Raw genomic sequence first — 19,527 nt, 5'->3', positions numbered from 1 at the left:
AATCCAAAGCCACAGCAGCCTGCTCTCCAAACCCCTCTCTTTTCTGGGAAAAGGGCAGAGATCCCTGGCTTTGCCTCCTTCTTAGGATGGAAGCCCCAAGGAAGAGAGAGGAGGGACCTGGCCCCTGCAGAGTCCCTCCCTGTGACACCAGCCTGCACAGGCTGAAGCTGGGCGGTCACTGTCAAGTCAGCCTTCCTCTGGGATGCTGGCCCATACAGCATAGTTCAGATGTGGCAATTCTTTGGGGCCAAGCATCACAAGGCTTACTGTTCCCCACCAGGACACCCTCCCTCTCTCTATCCACCCCTTCTTCCCTCCATCCATCCCTCCTCCCTTCCAGTCTGAAGTCCCCGTACCAACATGGGTGGGGGCAGGACTGTCACTGTGATGTGAAGTTATGCCTTACACAAGGCTGCCTGCAGGTTGGCTATGGAATGCTGTGCTCACAGGCTTATGGGATGCACACCTGGGAAAGGGGAGCCATATTGTGGGAGACGCCAAGCCCCCCCTCTCTTTAAAGATGGATGGGACAGGACAACAGGAAAGCCGAAGTGAAAGGTGCGGCGGGCCAAGCAAACGTCACCTAAAAGCAGATACTTGATGAGCTATGGCCAAGGCCTTCCCACTGCCACAGAAAGAAGAGTTCTAAGGCTGGGGGAGGGGTGTCCTGTCCTGGCACTGACAACCTGCACCCTCGCCTGATCTCACCCACTCCCAGCTCCTGATACCCAGATGCCTCGGATGCCTTGGTGAGCATCCTCTCAGATTAGAGGCATTCAGTGTCACACACAGAGACGACAGGGACCTACCTTACCACGCCTGGCTCTGTAAGTTAATCATATCTCCTATCTTCCCTGTGTCCCTGACCAGGGTGGATAGTGTGCAACAGGACTCCCACCTGGGCCTCCAGGTCCCTGGTTCGTTCCTAAGCGGAGTGTTACTTGCCCGGCAGAACAGAAGCCGCTCTCCAACATTCTGTTGCTTGCTTTACTCAGAGCCAAAAATCTGTAGCCATTTCTTCCTTTGAATCCACTAGTCAGTCAGTCAGTCCGTCAATCAAATTTACCATCTACGAGGTCCAGCATGCACACGGGACAGTGTTTGTGCGAGGGCCAGAAGTTCTCAGCCTCTATCCTAAGGAAGCCGAGTCTCCTCTCTTCAATGCTGCTCTGCTGTGTCCCTGAAGCCCCATCAACGTGCCAAGATTTAGAAGCCAGGCTCTAAGTGAAAGGTGTGGATTAAGAAATGAAACTTCTGGGCTGGCGAGATGGCTCAGAGGGTAAGAGCACTGACTGTTCTTCCAAAGATCCTTGGGTTCAAATCCCAGCAACCATATGGTGGCTCACAACCACTCATGAGATCTGAGCTTCTCTTCTGGTACCTCTGAAGTCAGTTACAGTGTACTTATCTATAATAATAAATAAATCTTTTTTTAAAAAAGAAAGAAATGAAGCTTCTATGGAAATGCTTTCTTAGTGTGTCCACTGTCAAGCTGTGGCAGGGCTGCGCCCAGTTTGCAGGTCCAGGCTCTGCTAACTCACCATCTTGTCAGCCATGGAATGTCCTGAGTAAACAGTGGGGCCAGAAGGACGGACCCCACCTACCTGATGCAGCCAAGACTCTGATGCCCATTTGGGTGGGGAGGCTCATCACGGTGCTGATTGGAATCCCAGGTCATGCTAGTACAGTCTCCTCCCAGAGATCCTTAAACCCATGCCCACCTCCCCATAGCCTCCCGCTTCCAGCTCCCTTGAGTCCTGCCCGAAACCCCTCCCCCACAACCGCCTCTAGAGCTTCCTGTTGTTGGCTCGGGTCTACCTCCTTGGCACGTGTGGCCAGTTTTGATGCCCATGTCTGAGAAGAGCGTCTGGCTCTCCAGGAACCTGCCGGAAAGAATGGGGGGGGGGCTTCTGATCTGCTCAAGCTGTTGCTGAGGAGAGAACGCGCCATGTGCTGGGGGAGATGGGGCAAGGAGGGTGGGTCTGGAGATGGTAGAGCTTTCCCTAGGCACATTCATCCTGAGTACTTGGATGCCTGTTTCACCCAAAGACACCCTGCCTCAGTTTCCCAGGAAGAAGCATGAGGGAGGTACCCTCGCCACTTCCTCCTGGCCCGGACAGTGTTTACTGGGTGTGCTCAGATGTGGGAGGGATAGGCACACAGCTCTGCATGACTCCAGGCCCCAGCTCTGGGCTGAGAGTCTCTTCCAAGTGTGATTGATAGCTGCAAGCGTGGATCCGCCAGCCTGGAAGACCTCTCCACAGACCTCCCACTCGTTGACGTGGAAGCACTGCCGCCTCCCATCTGTCGGGAGAGTACTCAAGACACTACCTAGGGGTGTAGCTCATTTGCTAGTGTTTGCCTAGCATTTACCATGTTCCAGAGATGCATAAATGAGGAGGGGTGGGAGGTACCTGAATCCTGACACTCAGGAAAGGACCAGGAGTTCAAGGCCACCTTCTGAGACTAGTCTGTGGTACCAGAGCACAGAGACCAGACTCTTCCTTCTCCCTACCCTCTAAAACCAGAGAGACGGAGGCTGTTTGGGGTTGATAGCGGGGAGTGACCAGATCCAGTGTTCTTTTTTTTTTTTTTTTTTTTTTTTTTTGAGACAGGGTTTCTCTGTATAGCCCTGGCTGTCCTGGAACTCATTTTGTAGACCAGGCTGGCCTCGAACTCAGAAATCCACCTGCCTCTGCCTCCCAAGTGCTGGGATTAAAGGTGTGTGCCACCACCGCCTGGCAGATCCAGTGTTCTTACCTCACACCAGCATTGGCCCTACCCCCACAGAGGAGAGTCAGGGGTCCGGAGTGGCAGCCCTTTCTCCAAGGTTGGTCTACTTTATATGCATGCCTGGTGCCTGCAGAGGTCAGAAGAGGGCATTGGATGCTCTGGGGCTAAAGGTACAAATAGTTGTAAGTCATGCCATCTGGGTGCTGGGAATTGAACCCTTTGCAAGAGCAACAGAGCTCCTAACTGCTGAGCCAGCTCTCCAGTCAGTCCCCTGGTTTCCAGGTGTTTGTTGTTTCTTTTTCAGAGACAGGATCTCACCCTGAAGTTGAAACTCCTCCTGCCTCAGGCTCCTGAACTCTGGGATCACTGCATGTGTGCTGCCCCATCCGTCTAGGGGGTTTTGTTTTGTTTGTTTTGTGGGGGGATTAGAACCTTTAGGCTCAATATCTAACTGAAAATGGCCTTGGTCTTCTGATCTCCCTGCATCAGCCAGCCCGTCCAGTATCGAGGTCAGAGCTGCGTACCCACACACCATTTGAAAAGGGGTTTTGTTTTTTGTTTTTAATCATCAACTTGCAGATAACTCTGGGGAGTGAGCAGGGAAGGCATGGAGAGCGCCTTCTGTTATCAGGTCCCAGGCTCTTACTCCACTTGCCTGTCCTTTCAGAAGAAGCGTCCTGTCTCATCCTGGTTCTCTCTGTTCCTCTCAGAACTCTCCCACCTCACTCAGAACACGTTCACCCTCTTGCTCCTATTCTCCCTGGTGGCATCTTCTCTCAGCCCTCTGACCCGGCCCCAGCCTCCCTCCTTTCTCCTTCCTCGGTCTCTATGGGTACATATGGGGTGGTGGCGAACTCCTGCAGTCCCATGCAGGTGGAAATCACTGCCTGCCCCGACAGGGCTCTGGGGTTCCAGACCTTTGCTCCACTGGGGACCAGGCTATCTGTGCACAGCCCACCACCCCACAGGTACATTACTGGTCCTCAGTAAGATCAACACAGTACAGCCACAGGGCCAGGGGGGTCTATCTAACAAGCCAAAGTTGTCCTGGGGACTCTGTTAGCCCACCCACCCACATCAAGGGAAGAGGTGAAGGGCTAGGGGTATACTTCATTTGAGAAGCTTGGCTACCGTTCACCAAGCCCCAGCACTGAGCTAAACACTGTACAGTGGGACCTCCATTACCCATAGCTACCCCACTTGAATAAGTGGAAGGAAAAGGAGATACCAAGAGGGAAGCTAGACCCAGAGAGAAGGAAGGGCTTGCCCCATAGGCTTCTGCTTGGAGAAGACAGCTGCAGATGGGAGCATAGACATGGGGTGTTTTCTCACCCCCAAAATGGATATATACCCACATTGTACCCATCAGCCCACCTGTGGCTGAGAAAGCCAGCATCCTGCTGAGGATGGGGCTCAACTGGTAGAGCACTTGCCTAGCATGCATGAGGCCCTGGATTCTATCCCTAGCACAGTCAAAAATAAGATGTACAAAACTGTGAGTGGTGGTACACACCTTTAATCCCAGCATGTGAGGCAGAAGAAGAGGTGGAGGTAAAGGCCGAGACAGAGAAAGGTAGGCCTCTGTGAGTTCGAGACCAGCTTGGTCTACATAGTGAGTTCCCGGGCAGCCAGGGCTATGTAGAGAGCTCCAGCATATTCTCAAAAAACAAACAAATAAAACTAAGAAGATTTTTCAAGTGTATTTATTTATTTTCATGTATTTTATGTGTATAGGTGGTTTTATCTGCATGTATGTCTGAGAACCATGTGTAAGTCTAATGTTTTCAGAGGCGAGAATAGGGCATCAGATCCCCTGGGACAGGTGTTTGTGAGCCACCTTGTGGGTGCTGAGAACTGAACCCAGGTCCTCTGTAAGAGCAGCCAGTGCTCTTAACCAGTGTGCCGTTTCTCCAGCTCCATAAATAGAATGTTAAAAGCAAGTCAGCACCTTTGCACATGGATAGGGTGGCTCTTGCACACGGGTGGGGGTGGCTTGTGGGGGGAAGTGGTATGCAGGTGAGTGGGTACAGGTGGGAGGAGCCACTGGGTGGCGCCCTAGTTGCATCCCAAGCCCCATCTCCTCCTCTGCTCTCTAGGCATTGACACTGGTCCTCTCTTGGAACACTTTCAATCCCTACATCTGAGGGATTTCCACACTTGATCACTGCTTGTGTAGTGCCTGAAACTAAGAGACAGACTCCTAAGCTGCCCACTTCTGTTGTAAACTCTCCTAGACTTGTAAAATTCAACAGCATTTCACTTAAAAGAATGAAAGAAAGGGGCTCCAGGCAGCTGACATGCAGTAACTTTCTGAATCAACTGCATTTTCTCTGTGTGTGTGTCTATGTGTGCATGTGAATGTATGTGCATGCGTCTGTGTGTGTTTATATGTGTGTGTCTGTGGTGGGTATGTGTGTGTATCTGTGTGTGTCTATGTGTGTGAATATGCGTGCGTGCATGCGTATGTGTCTGTGTATGTCTTATGTGTGTGTGTGTGAGTGAATATCATGTGTTTGTGGGTGGTAGGTGAGGTCAGAAAAGGGTGATGAAGCCTCTGGAATTGGAGTTACAGGCAGTTGCAAGTCACCTGATGTGGATGCTGGGGTCCTCCTGAAAAGCAGGACTGGGCGAGTGAGTGAATGAGTGAACGTTCTCATCTGCGGATCCACCATCAGCTGTCAGCCGTGTGGTTTTGAAATAGGATCTTATGGAGATGACAGACTGAACAGGTTAGGCTGGCTGCTGAGAGTCGCAGGAATTCTCCCATTTCTACCTTCCTGGTGCTGGGATTGCAACCCCCCCCCCCACACACACATCCACACCCCTTCTTATTTGAGCTCTGGGGATCGAACTCAGGTCCTTGTGCTTATAGAGCAAGCACTGTACTGACTGAGTCATCTCCCTGGCCCCTCAATCTTACCTTTAAAAAGTCAGCCCCAGGCATCATGTTAGGGATGGCAGACAGACTCTATTTTAGGTTAGCAACAGTCAAAAAATGACTTTGGACTTGTCAAGGTGCTAAAAATAACCACCCCGTCTAACATTTGTCTGAATTGTCTGTCTTTGAGGCAAAAAAACGACTTTTCCATTCTTCTGTTTCCCATCATTCCCTGGCTCACATCCGCACCACACACTATAGTGGGAAATTATACTTAAAAAAAATTTTAAGTGCGTTTGTGTGTGTGTGTGTGTGTGTGCACGGAAACACACACTCGTGCACTTGAGTTCAGGTGCCCTTTGAGGCCAGAAGCATCAGTACTGGTGAAGCTGAAGTTACAGTCGGCCCTGAGCCACTCAGCCTGGATGCTGGGAATCCAACACCAGTCCTCTTCAGGAACACCAAGCACTCTCAAGTGTGGAGCCACTGCTCAGCCTCCTTTTGTTCCTGTTTTCCTCTTCTTCCTCTTCTCCTTCCTCCTCTTCCTCCTCCTCACTCTTGCTCTCCCTCCTTCCCCCCCCCCTCTGAGGGTCAATACTGTGTAGCCTTATGTAGTCTAGGCTACCCTGGAATTCAGTACAGCCCAAGGCTACCTGAGACTCATGCCAGTTCTCCTTCTCAACCCCCAGAGTGTTGCCATGACAGGTGTGTGTCACTGTGCCTGGCTGCCATTTCTCTTTGTGTCATTTCCCCCAATTTTTGTTTATCTTGCTGGCTAACATCTGAGGACAAGGGCAATATCCCCTGTTCAAGCCAGCAAGTATGGACTGGCCGTCCATCGCCACAGTACCTCTTACATCCTTTCAGCTCTTTGGTCTTTCCAAGAACACAGAAGTGCTTTGGCCTAAGTCTATGGGCAAAGAGTGAGTACACTGAGCAAAAGCGACTCTGGAATGCTTACTGGCCTCTGGGCCCACTCCTTGCTTCTTCTGCTCTTCCAAAGTCTGGCCCGTTTTACTCTCTTTTGTCGACCATAACTACACCCCAGCCTCTCTTTAACAACTAGCCAAAAGCGCTGGGAATTCTACGGTCTCCAAGCACTCCACCCTCCCCCATGGGAGGGGGCCATGGGGAGTGACACTGGCCCCAGAGGGTGCTTGGAATTTATCCCGTGGAAAGAGAAGTGAAGAAGACCTTGGGGTCAGGCCTGAGGAAAAAGTTGGGCGGGCGGTCATGGGGATGGGGATGAGGGGGGCAGCCTGGTGGCCTTTCAGGGACAAGGCCTGAGTTCCACCCAGAGTCGGGGGCCCATCAGCCTTAACGCGTCCCACAGCTGGCCATTTTCGTGTGTGAGTGCCAATCCAGCGCGCAGTCAGGTACGCAGCGCGCATGGCCCTACGGCGCAGCGTGCCAGGTGGTGCGGGAAGCCCGCAGCCTGTGCCAGGCTGGGCACAACAAAAGCCGGGGTTCTGGGGAGGGCTGGGCGGCGCGGCGCGGGAGGAGGGCTGCTGGGAGCGCCCGGCCTGCACTGGCCGCCAGCCACCGAGAGGAGGAGCAGAGGATCCTCGGAGCGCAATAAAACGGCGGCTTGGCCCGAGCCCGCAGCAAACACAGCCATAGAAGGCAGCGGAGGAGCCGAGCCGGGCTGCGCTCGCTCGCTCGCCGCCCCCCAGCCTCTTTCTTCTCCGCCGGGTGCACTGCCCTGAGCCGTCCCCTCGCCGCTGCGCCCCTTGACAAAGAGGACAGAAAGTTTGCGCGGGGGAGCGGGCCAGGTGAGGAGGGGCGTGCCCGGCGCCCCAGTCCGCGCCCCAGCAGCCGGACCCAGGCCCCCAGCGCGCCCGCCATGGGCGCCGCGGCCCGCAGCCTCCGGTTGGCGCTCGGCCTCCTGCTGCTAGCCACGCTGCTGCGCCCGGCCGACGCCTGCAGCTGCTCCCCGGTGCACCCGCAACAGGCGTTTTGCAATGCAGACGTAGGTAAGCGGCTGTACCCGGGTTCGCGCGGCCCACCTCTCTGCCCGTGCAGCCGGTTGGGGCTCTCCCTCTGCCATCCTGCAACTGAACGCCCCAAGCTCACTTTCTCCCTCCCCCCGTAGCCCCCTCCACCGTTCCTCTCTTTTCTTTTCCCCTCTGAGCTGGAAGATGTTTGGCGACCTCAAAATTCCACCGAAATTCCGCAGCAGCTCCGGCCCCAGGAAAGGGAGCCAGGGAACGCTTGGGTGTTGGCAGGCCGCCTCCCTGGGATGCCAGCGCTGGGGGTGGGGGAGTGGGGGGACACGCGGGGGGAGGGTGCGATGGCTAAAGGACTGGGAACCCCGGGAAGAAACTTCCACAGGTGAGGTGCTGGCTGGGTGAGGAGGGCTTCTCTGCAGCCATCTGGGAGTTTTTGCTTAGCAGGGCAGAATGGAAGCCCCCTACGCAGATCCCATGAGCTCAGAGGGACAGAGGAAGGCTGCTAGAGTCTACTTCCCCGCTGCGTGTTCCCTAGAAGGCCCCACCGACAGGGCCAGGCAGGATCCAGGAGCCTGACTATTTGCTGCTGTTGATTTTTTATTATTATATTATTCAGAATGTCCACACACACGAATGGGGGTGAGTGGGGGACACGACGACTTGGTGACCTATGGGGGTCAAGGAATTGTGTGGCTGCTTAGATTGCCTGGCATATATGTTACCCTTAGGACTCCTTAACCCAAAGGGTGGGTACAATCGAGCCAGGTAGGGGGAGCATATATAGTTATGTGGTCCTGGAAAAGCTGGCAGAAGTGGAAGGCTCCACTTGGAGTTGAGCCCCTGAAGGCCTCTCCAGCGCTACTCAGGCACTCAGCAGGTGAGACTGTGGCTCCCAGCCCATGGCTGTCCCCGTGGTTTGCCTTTTACATCTCTTCTGAGTATCCTGTGTCCTCTCTTCCACACAGACAGAAGCCACAGTTCCTCTGTTTCTCCGGGTGTCAGAAATGTCCTCTTGGTGCCCTTTTCGTGGCTCCTTGCCCCACCCTGCTTAGCTCTTTGGCGAGTTTTAGCCAATCCTATCTGTGGAGCTACCTAACTCAGCCCTCTTGGGCATCGGGCATAGTGCATGCCTGTGGAGAAGTTTGCAAACGCAGTCTGGAGGGGGTGGGGGAGATGAGATCCTTTGTGCAGTTTATCTCTGTGGTGGTCAGCAAAATTTGGGATTGAGGAAGTGATCCCCTCCAATGAGGGAATCCTTACTGTTTTCCCTTCAGGGGCATCCTTTGGGAGTGCAGGCACATTTGGGAGTGCAAGGGCCTAAGACCACATGCCTGCCTAGCAAGTTGTGAAGAATTTAGAGAAAAGCAGCATGCGGGCCTTGGGAGCCTGGTCCACAGGGTGCGAAAGAGCTGGCTTGGGATACCCACACTGCTTAGCTGCAGGTTGGAGGGCGGGGCTTAGAAAGACTCTTCTGTCTTTGCCCAGCCAAGGCAGTGCCAGGCTGGGAACTACACTGATCTGGTCTGGATCAGAGGTCTGAGGCTCTTGTCAATGCCTGGAGGCCCTTTTCTGCTTGTACACTGATCTCTTTGGCCTAGCTTTCCCAGTGTTGGTGTCCAAAGCCTTGGATCTAAGTCACCATGAAGCCAAGACTTCGAACTCATCCCAGCACAGAGGCCCTATCCCATAGCAGAATGTCCCCTGTGGCTGCTGTGACAGATGTTCACAAGTGGGTGCCCCAAAGCAATGGACTGACTGTCTCGTGGTTCCTGGGGTTCAGAAGTCAGAAATCCAGATGCTGGCAGGGCTGGCTTCTTTTTGGAGTCTGGCCCAGTTTGGAAGGGGGGGGGGAAGCACTGCTGTTCCGCCTTAGTGTTCCTGGGGCGGGGATGGTGGATGACTCTCTTTCACTTCTCCTTGTCTCCATACAGCTATGCTCACTCCCCTCCTATAAGGACACCGGCCATTGGATTCAGTGTCTGCTTGAACCCATTTTGACTTGATGACATCAGCAGAGATTTCCAAATAGGATATATTGTATTCGTAGGTCCTGGCTGGCCATTAATTTGTGGAAGGGGTACCGTTGAACTCAGCATAGCCACGGTGTTCTGCCTTAGCCTCACTCACCCTTCCCAGGATTGACCAGCTTGGACCAAAAAAAGGGAGCTGACACCTCAGGGTAGGGAAAAGCAGAGAGCCCGCCATGTCACCGGCGGCCTCCCCAGGTTCTGTTCTCGTGGAAGAGGTACAGATTTGTGACTCGCTCAGCAGGGCACTCTGGTGTGGCTAGGATCAGAAATGCCCATTGCTCTCTCTGGTGTTCCCAGGTGGACACGAAGGCCCAGGCCAGACTTTGGCTGCTGTAGTTTTTCAAGGCATCTCCGATTTTGTGTACCCAGAACCATGACCAGGGAGCCTGGAAAGTACCCATCAGTGTGTAATAAAGGTTGACTTTCCCTGCGGCTGCAGCCAGGATGCAGCTTTATTGCCTGGCGCAGCATCCGCCCAGGAGTGGATTCCTGAGAGAGATCTTTCTGCCAATACAGATCTGGAGCTGTAGTAGGCAAAGAGAATGTGACCCTTCGCTAGATGGGATGAGAGAGCATGTGCCTGTGTCCTGGCACTGCTCGGGCATGCTACTGGTCTGGTTCTCTCACCTAATGGAGTCTTTCACTGCCTACTGCAAGCCTCAGGCAGCACTACATGGGAAAGCTAGAGTGATCAAATCCGTTAAGCTACTTGGCATACCATGGCTGCTTTGATTGCTCTCTGGCATCGAGGTATTCAGTAGAGAGAGGAAAAAACAAACAAACAAACAAACAAACAAAACCCCACCCCTTCTACCCAGGAAGTGAGACCTGAAGCCACAGTCAAGACCCAAAGGGCCAGGTACTACTAGGTCCCAGGGTGATCAGGGAGAGGACACACTGGCTTTCTATGGGTCCTGTTCGACTTTGCATATGTGGTAATGGAGACCAGAGAGGTAGCAGTGGCCACTCCAGAAGGCATACAGCTCACACTCAGTAATGAGTCTGCCTTTGTTTAGTGTAAAAAGCAAAGCAAGGCACCACCAGGCCCTGGGAGCTTGGCAAGGCTTTGGTGGACAGTGACTCTCTGAGGAAAGCTCCGGCACCAGGTACAGGCTCTGCCTGGTCCTCAGGCATGGAGTTGTCATCCCAGGCTTGGCTATTGCAATGGACAAGTCCAGAGTGGCTGGCTCTGCCTTACAGGACTGCAAGGGAGAAATGAGCCCCTAGGGAGGGGAGACTCACAACCAGGGCAGGGCACAGGAGAGGTGGGTTTAAAGATGGGTGTTTAGGGTTAGGAGGCACACGTAAACCCTGGCCAATCGTCAGTAGATTGCCACTGGAGGTGTAAGAAAGGCAGACTTTGTGCAGCTCATGCAGATGATTAACCTAAGTGACAAATGCCAAAAATTTAGGGACACGCATGTAGCAACTTGGAATGGATTTGCAGTTTACAGAGGTGAAGATCCCACTGGCCATGGAGGAGGGCGCTGCGTGAACCCTTTGGCTAGGGTTCTGGTGGATGTGTTCTCTTGGGGAGGCACCTTCCCAGGGTTGAACAGCTCCCAGGGTTGGATGGACCTAAGGAGGAATGAAGTACCAATAAATCAGGGAGGTGTGGACTCTCCCACACCACATGCTGAGTCCAGTGCCATCCCAGGACCTGCTCAGGCCTCTAAATCTCCTGGTGGAATGGTCAGTTTCTTGGGGAGTTCCCTGGGGCACTGGTCTGGGCAGTCTTCTTTCACCCCACCTTCAGCTGGACCTCCACCTGGCTTTGAGCATGATGGCTAATGCCTAAGGCTGTGGGTAGGGTAAACTACTTGCACTGGAACACGCTTGAGAGACGTGTTCCAGGTCCCAAAGAATCTTGAGGGATGAGAAAAAAATAGCAAAGAAACAAAGGGAAGGAGGAAGGTTCAGGCAGTGGAGGAGGGGTCAGGCAGGAGCCCCCACCTCACCCCTCCACCTCACCCTCCACCCCGAGAGCTGGGCTCAAACACTTGTACTGGATGCTCCCTCTGCCTCTTGTGTATGCACACATGCTACTGGCGTGCACACACACAAGCCTGGGACCAAACATCCCAAGGCTAGGATGGTATTTCTCCAGAGGGTGGAAGTAAAATGTGTAAGGATAAGCAGTGTAGAGGACACAAGCTGGGAAAGAATGCCACAGACATTGCTAAGTGCACCTTGATGACGTCCAGAGTGAGTATCATTGGTGGACTGGACGTTCTGGATGGGGGGAGGGGGGACAGGAGGAGCACTGCAGGTGCCCAGTGGCCAAGGAAGAGGGCTCAGATGCTGATGTAGATTGGGGTCAAGCATCATCCCTCTGGTCAGTCACAAGGTCACATGGTGCATTCCATCCCACAGTGGACCTAGAGCAAGCCCCTGGTGACACTCAGACTGTAGATAGGTGGCCGGAATCATGGACATCTGGAGCCTTGAGATCATTGGGATTTTTAAAGCAGTCTAGGCCATCCTGTAGCACTGTTCTACAACATGGCAACAGCAGAGGTCAGAGCTGGTGTGCTGATAGGATGTTTAATGGCTACTTAGTTGATGAGAGTGCTAGGCCAGGGTCTTGGTTTGTTGCTGGGTCTGCATAAGATAATGATACAATGTTTAATGGCTACTTAGTTGTTGAGAATGCTAGGCCTAGGTCTTGGTTTGGTTGCTAGATCTGCATAAGAACAGTGCAGTGGAGCCTGTGAGTGTCCCCAGGTGTGGCAGAGAGGAATCCAGCAGATGACATATTGAAGATGCAGGGACGAGAGAAGGTCAAAGGCTAAGGAATAAGGTAAACTTCTAGACCAAGTGTGGCCAAGATGCTTAGCATGTGAGGAGAGTCTGTGGTGTAGAGCCAGCAACTGTAGTCCTAAACCTCTTGGAACCCACTCAGCTGAATGCCCCTCCACCCCAAGTCTAAGGTGGCTGGAATCCATGCAGCCTGTGGTCCCAGCCTGATGAGTCTCTGCCATTGTTCCCATGTGCAGGAATGGAGAGGGATAGCCTGGGGACTCACACACAATGAATTGCTCCCTTATGGGGCTGTTAAAGCTTTGGAGTCCCTGACCAGGCAGATCAAGAGAGTACTCTGCCTTGCAAATTGAGGGGTAGCTTTTATAAAATGGGGTTCTGTATGTATCTTAGGGAGGAAACCCATCCTCAGTCAGCTGCAACTGCTCTTGTGCATAAATATTGATCAGAGCTTCGTGATACTCCTGGGTATGGAGGGCTTGGCATGACTGCGTGGCTTAGATACCTGTGGGCCTGAGGTGGCTATGTGGCTTAGCTGCCTGTGGGCCCAATGTGGCGCTTAGACACCTGCTTCTCTTGTCATTTATTCTTCTAAGCATGTACAATTGAATAGTTGCATTTGGATTGCTGACTGTACACAAGTTCTCCGACAGGTGCTCTGGGGAATTTGAAAAGAATGAGTCAGGCCCAGCACTTGCCTTGAGGGAAGTGAAGGATGGGCTATAGCTCCTGGGTGATCTCATATGCGGCTCTGACAGGGATCTGTTGGTTGGAGAGATTATAGCAGAACCCTGGGCGATCCTGTTCTGTGGAGTTTATCAGGTCCGATAACCCTGGAGGTCAAGGGACCTGGAAACAGGGACAGAAAGGCTGGGGTGATTAAGGGAGCAAGAAGCCAATATGGTTGAGGCTTAGCTGAGTAGAGCCTCAGAGCCTGGGGTGTGGTCAGTGAGACCTAAGGAGGCTTGTGGGAGCAATTCAGAGGCAGTAGCCCTATGGAGACAATCTAGTGACCATGGGGCAGCGCCAACACCTGAGTTAGGGCTAACTAAGGACAGTGGGGCCTTACAAATAAACACCCACACACTAGAGTAGGCAGGCAGGTGTGTCCTAGGCTGGCCAGCTGGTTAGACGGGACAGGGCTTTGTGAGTTCTGTTGGGCTGTGGGCCTGGGTGAGGAAGTGCCCAGTCAGCTCTTTAGCAAACTGTGGAAAATGTAGGGGGGGAAGGGGGCTGGGGAGAGAACAGGAAATGGGGGAGGAGCCAGTAAGGGCGGGGCGCCTGCATTTACAGCGAAGTGTGGCCAGAGACTGGTCCTCCCCAGAGTGATGGCCAGAGACCAGCACAGTGACTTTGAGTCCCTGCCTCCAGTCCCATCTGTAAAGTGGAGACAGTAACTCACTCATGCACCTCTTAGACTGAGGGTGAAGGAGGAAGGACAGAGGCCAGCAGCTCAGGAGCAGAACCTACTGGTGACAGCAGCCAGGCCAGCAGCTTCTTTTGTGCCCGACACTGAGTTAGACTTGCCTCTCAGGCCCCATTAACCCTCAGCCAACATTATTGAGGGCTGAGGTGCAGGTATCACATAGTAGGGGGAGCAAAGGAGAGAGAGATTTGATGTCTTCTGCCTCCATGGGGGACCAGGTGACAGCCAGGGTCCTGGGAGGTAGCAGCAGCAATTATGGCAGCTGCCTTGAAGCTGCAGGTGCTGGTGTAGCCACACCCTCACTTCCTCCTGCTCCGCAACTTCTTTTTCTTTGGCTCCTGCCTTTTATATATGATAAAGTCTAAGGCCCAGGGCTGGCAAAACAGCTCTGTGATAAAGTCCCTTGCCACACTAACCTGGCAATCTGAGTTCAAGCCCCAGGATCCATATGACAGCAGAAGGAGTAAACTGACTGCAAAGATGACCTCTGACCTCCACATGTGTACCACGTGCAGTCACGCACGTGGTAATAATAATAATAATAATAATAATAATAATAATAATAAATTTAAAAACAGCAAAAAACATCTCAAGGCCCAGACTGATGGGGGGAGGGGTGCACTCGTGGCCCTGTGGGTAGGAAGAGGTCTTTAAGCAAGAGGAATGTTTCTTTCTTTTTTTTTTTTAAAGTTTATTTATTTATTTATTTATTTTTAAAGATTTATTTATTTATTATATGTAAGTACACTGTAGCTGTCCTCAGACACTCCCGAAGAGGGCGCCAGATCTCGTTACGGATGGTTGTGAGCCACCATGTGGTTGCTGGGATTTGAACTCTGGACCTCTGGAAGAGCAGTCGGGTGCTCTTACCCACTGAGCCATCTCACCAGCCCCGAGGAATGTTTCTTGATTGGGCCAGTTTGTACCCATATTGACTTGGGGTGGTCCCTGGGAAGCAGACTGAGGTTCCAGGAGTGAAGCGTGGCACCCTGAAGGAGGGACGCAGTACTGGGTGGCAGGTGTGTCTGTGAGACTTGCCTGCCTGCCTGCCTGTCGGCAGAGGAGTGAATGTGAATTCGGTTCCTATCGTGGAGTCTGTTCTTACAGTGAAACGTAAACCGTTGTTTGCTGTAGGCCAGATTGATGATCCAGAAACCGGTCAGAGCAGGTCAGTTCCACAAGCCCAGGTGCAGCCTGGGCGTTGAGCACGGTTGCTCTTAATTCTTGTCCAGTACACGGGTTGACATGCACACACTCAAGCATCCACTTTAGCAATCATATGGAGTGGAGACCCAGGTCAAGAAGCCCAGGAGTACTGCCACCTAGTCCGGACCAGCAGGTTATTCTTTAGTGATAGCGTTCTAAGTGGGAAAGCAGGAGAGGAGAAGATAAACAGAGCAAGCTGGTGTCCAGAGGTCTTGCACAAGCTATGTCCTTTGCCAAGCAGATTTATTATGAAGTACAGCATCTTAGAATGGGACAGAGTCAGCGGAAAGCTGTCATGCAATGAGACACAGCTAATCAAACAGTGTTGCACAAGGGGAACACAGGACGTCAGAGACAAGCACAGGGCAGCCTTGGAACTGATAAACCCAGTCTCAGGGTAGGAAGAATTGGGTTCTTAGGATCTGAAGCGCAACTCCTCCAAGGTCCTGGCCACGGGCCCTTACTGACTCTGCCAGGCATAATCCTAGTTTTAGACTTGGAATTATATTCCTTCTCCATACAGCAGAGCCTCAGGGAAAGCCTTGAATAAGCCCAGCCCTCAACAGCCACCACCAAACATGAGGGTGGGACCCCATCAGACATGTGGGCAGCCGGTTCCTATCCTAAATTTCAGAGGCAGCCACTGTCGTGGTAAATTTGCTGACAGTCTACGGGCTGTTGTTCTTACATGTGTGTGTGCATGCATGTACATGCACTACATTCAAAATACAACTTTCAAGAGGCATGTCCCTCCTCCTTCCACCATGGGTCGGGTTCTAGGCATTGCCTTGGGACTATTGTATTTTATCTCTGACAAGGGCTCTGCTTGTCAGTATTATTCATCATTAAGGCACGATTCATGCACCGTATAGATCACCCCGTAGAATGCTCGATTCATGGGAGCTGGAGAGATGGCTCAGGAGTTAAGAGCACCTACTGCTCCTCCAGAGGATCTCAGTTTTATTCTCAGTATTCACGTCAGGTGACTCACAACTGTCTGTAACTCTAGCTCCAGGGGATCCTATGTCCTCTTCTGGCCTCTGCAGGCACTGCACTCACACGCACATGTGTACACAGTCTTACACATCATGTTTAAAGCATGTGACTTAGTGTTTTTTAGTAGGTCACAAGACCCCTTCCAAAATGACCTGTCTAGTTCACAGCACCCGGAGCACAGACGACCTCATCTGAGGCTTCCTGGGCAGACTCAGGTTGTCTCTTTTCCCAGAGGAACCGGTCCTTTCCTGTGTATGCCGGGCACGCTGCACCAGGACATGTGTGCCATCTCATTGTCTGACTTTCCCCCACAGAAGGAAGCTGACATCCCGATATTTTCTTGGCCTCTTTCCATGGTTAGCAAAATTACTCTCATTGCTGGACAGATGGCCCATTGTAAATAAAGTTTTATTGAGATTGGGCATCGTCTGTGGCTATATCATGATACAACAGTGGGGGATGAATGAATATGGCAGACTATTTAGACCCTCAAGGCATGACCCTCAACATTCCTTCCCTTGTAGAAAAGTCTTCCCTGTCCCTGGCCTTGGGGCACAGCTGTAGGTTTCTGGTTTGTGTTTGGTATGGTAGCTTTCATCTGGTTATCTGCTCTGTGATTTCTAGAAGCAAACAGGATGACTTGAGGAAGGATTCCTGTGGGACCATTCTCCACACTGAAGCTACAGTCAGTCCCCTCCAAACTGCCCTGGGCTCCTAGAGGAGAGCCAGGTGCTTCATGGTCAGAGCATGGTTCTTTGTGCAGATTTCCTTGTGGATATCGAGCCCAGAGGTCTTGTCGGTGTGTCTTTGGGGTCAGCATGCGGTTTGGACATTTTGTCCCTTTCCAACCTGTGGTTGCGGGTGACTCTGGCTTTCCTGGCACCCTGTTGGAGTTCAGACACTTTCTGGAGACACAGCAGAGCTTGCTGTGGCGGCCTCAGCCTTTGCCAGGTACTCTGCTTATGACAGAGACCCGGTTAGGACACTGGCCAGCTGACTCTTAGCCAAGGAAGGGGGAGAGCTGTCTGGAGAGGAGCCTCGCCTTCAGATCCTCCTGGGCTGACTGAGACCCTACTCTGTGCCTTTCCAGCTGTTTCCTCTTCTCTAGCAACAGGCCGGTGCCAGTCTGACAGACTCTGTAGAGAAGCTGCTGTTGAGTGAAGTTCTCATCCCAGGATAAGCTGTCCTTGAGAAGCTGCACAGGTGACAGTCCCACTGTCTCCTTCTAGAAGTCTAAGCTCCTGGAAAACCTGTGGCCTATGCCCAGGAGCTACAGGGACAAAGGTCCAGGGTGCCGGAAGAGAATATCAACCCGTCCCCATCCCTGGCCCTGGCCCATTATACTGTGATGCTGTGGATGGAAAAGGGGACCCCTTTCTTCAGGGATATGTGAGCCCAGCTCATCTTCTCTCTACTCCTCCCTTGGGAGACAGATCGAGAAGGTGGGAAGGTCTGTGACTCGCCCAAGGTCACCAGTACAGTGGTAGTGTCAGGAGTCCCTGGAGACTCCAACAGGAGCTGGCTTCCTGGCTTTGGAGGGTGCTTGTTCCTTTGGACAGGAGGCTGGGTGTCCCTGTGGAGACATGGTGACAAAGATGTTGTGTGTGTCTCAACGTACGCCTTCTGGAGTCTCCCGTGGGCATGCAGACAAGAAGCAATCAGGATTATAAAAATAAGCCTGTATCCAGGAATTTTTTTTTCTGAGAGAATTGGTAACAGATAACAGTAAGCATTTGGACACCCGTTTATTCAGTCTTGTTTTACTTTGAGAGGAGGTTAGACGCAGCTGCAGACAGTGCCTGGGGTCATAAGTGAATGCTGTCAGGTGTCTGTAGGATATGACATCATTTGTTCACTCCTGTGGTGCTGGGATGAACTCAGGACCTCCTACACTGTAGCACTCCAGCACTGAACATTTCCCTCCCATTCCCCCGGCTTGGGTATTTCCAAATTAAACTGTAAAAATGAGGGCACATGAGGGCATATGAGGGAACTCTTGTTTGCAAGTGCATCTTTTTTTTTTCATTTTTCCTAAAATAGACTGAGTTATATATGTATTTTTTTAAGTTTGTACTTGCTAGGATTGTCTAATAACCAGCCTAGTCCCCTCTAGACTTGGTTGGTCTCAGCCAGCGAGACCTGTGTCATCTAGCAGAGTGGATGTTTAGGTTGTTTGTTTGTTTGTTTTGCTTTGTTGTTGTTTGAGACAGGATCTCATGTAGCTCAGGCTGGACTTGACTCTCCAGCCTTCATCTCCTAAGTGCTGGGATTACAGGCACATACTATGATACCTAGTGTGACAATGCGGGTGACTTTTTATATGTGTGAGTGTTTGCATGGGTGCACATGTGTGTGCCAATGTGCATATGTATATGAACGTGCCAGCAATTAGTCTATAGTATCATGCCCTAGGAGTCCTACACCTTGTTTTTTTGAGACAGTGTCTCTCACTAGGCTGAATGTTATGGAATAGGCTAGTCTAGATGGCCATTGAGTCCCCTGGGGAATCCCCAGTCTCCCTCTACCCAGTGTGGGGATTACAAGAGCTTGCCACTATTCCTAGCTTCTCTCTCTCTCTCTCTCTCTCTCTCTCTCTCTCTCTCTCTCTCTCTCTCTCTCTGTGTGTGTGTGTGTGTGTGTGTGTGTGTAAGACCCGGGGGCTCATTGGTTAGGCAGGGCTGGCTGTCCAGTGACTCCCATGGGATTCACTTCTTGTCTGAATCTTCTCAGGCCAGGGATTGAAAGCATAAGCCTCCAAACCCCCCAACCCACCCCAGTTTGATGCTGAAGGTCAAACTTAGGTCCTCATGCCAACTCAGCAAGCACTTTCTCAGACTGAGCCAGCACCTCTCCAGCTTGCTGGTTGGATTAATATAGAGCTTGGGTCTCTGGGAACAGCAAGGGGGGGTGTCAAGAGAGCCAAGAAGGCCAGGGCCAGGGGTGGCAACATCACCTTCATTCCAGAACAGACCCAGAGAGCACAGTCATGGAAGCACTGAGCCTGCTGGGGCAGGCTGAAAGAGCCACCTGTCAAAAGTGCCAGCATATTCTAGAAGCCTCTCTCCAGGGACTTTTCTCTTGCTGAAGGTTTGATGTAAGAGCAGGCAGAAGAAAGAGACAGAAAGATCAAACCCAGGGCTCCGTTTGTGAGTTCTCCAGAGAAACAGAATCAACAGAGAGAAGGCCCGGAGTTTGGAGTGGGAATGGGGCTCCCACAGTTTGAAAAGAGCCCATACTGGCATCTGTAGACCTGAAAGCAGTGGTGTGATGTCATCTGTGAGTGGGGGTGGATAGTCTCTAGAGAGCAAAGGACGAGGGACCAGGGGGAGCCCCGATGGCTGGAGACAACAGATATCCATTCACGCCCGACATCGTCTGGATCCCCAAGCTTGGACACCCATAGCCCAAGCAGTATGATTCAAAGTTAACCCCATGCAGAAACACCTCCACCTTAACCAGCTCGCTGGGTGTCTCCTAGTTCACTCACCAGCTGAGTATTCCCCGGTTCAGTCAAGTTGACATAGAAGATAAACCATCCCAAGAGTGTGA

General features: G+C 52.2%; 1 protein-coding gene across 1 annotated transcript in view; it reads left to right on the top strand.

Annotated features, from left to right (window-relative positions):
- The first annotated feature begins 7,039 nt into the window (after positions 1–7,039).
- The window catches only part of Timp2 (TIMP metallopeptidase inhibitor 2), a 51,265-nt gene continuing 38,777 nt past the window's right edge, over positions 7,040–19,527 (top strand). The window contains exon 1 of the mRNA XM_021175582.2: positions 7,040–7,584. Within this exon, the coding sequence (XP_021031241.1) occupies positions 7,455–7,584 (130 nt within the window). The 5' untranslated portion in view covers positions 7,040–7,454. The remainder of the gene's footprint in view (positions 7,585–19,527) is intronic.

Source organism: Mus caroli, chromosome 11 (assembly GCF_900094665.2).
Source record: "Mus caroli chromosome 11, CAROLI_EIJ_v1.1, whole genome shotgun sequence".
In the NCBI taxonomy this organism is placed as follows: domain Eukaryota; kingdom Metazoa; phylum Chordata; class Mammalia; order Rodentia; family Muridae; genus Mus; species Mus caroli.
This window is presented reverse-complemented; position numbering and strand designations above follow the sequence as displayed.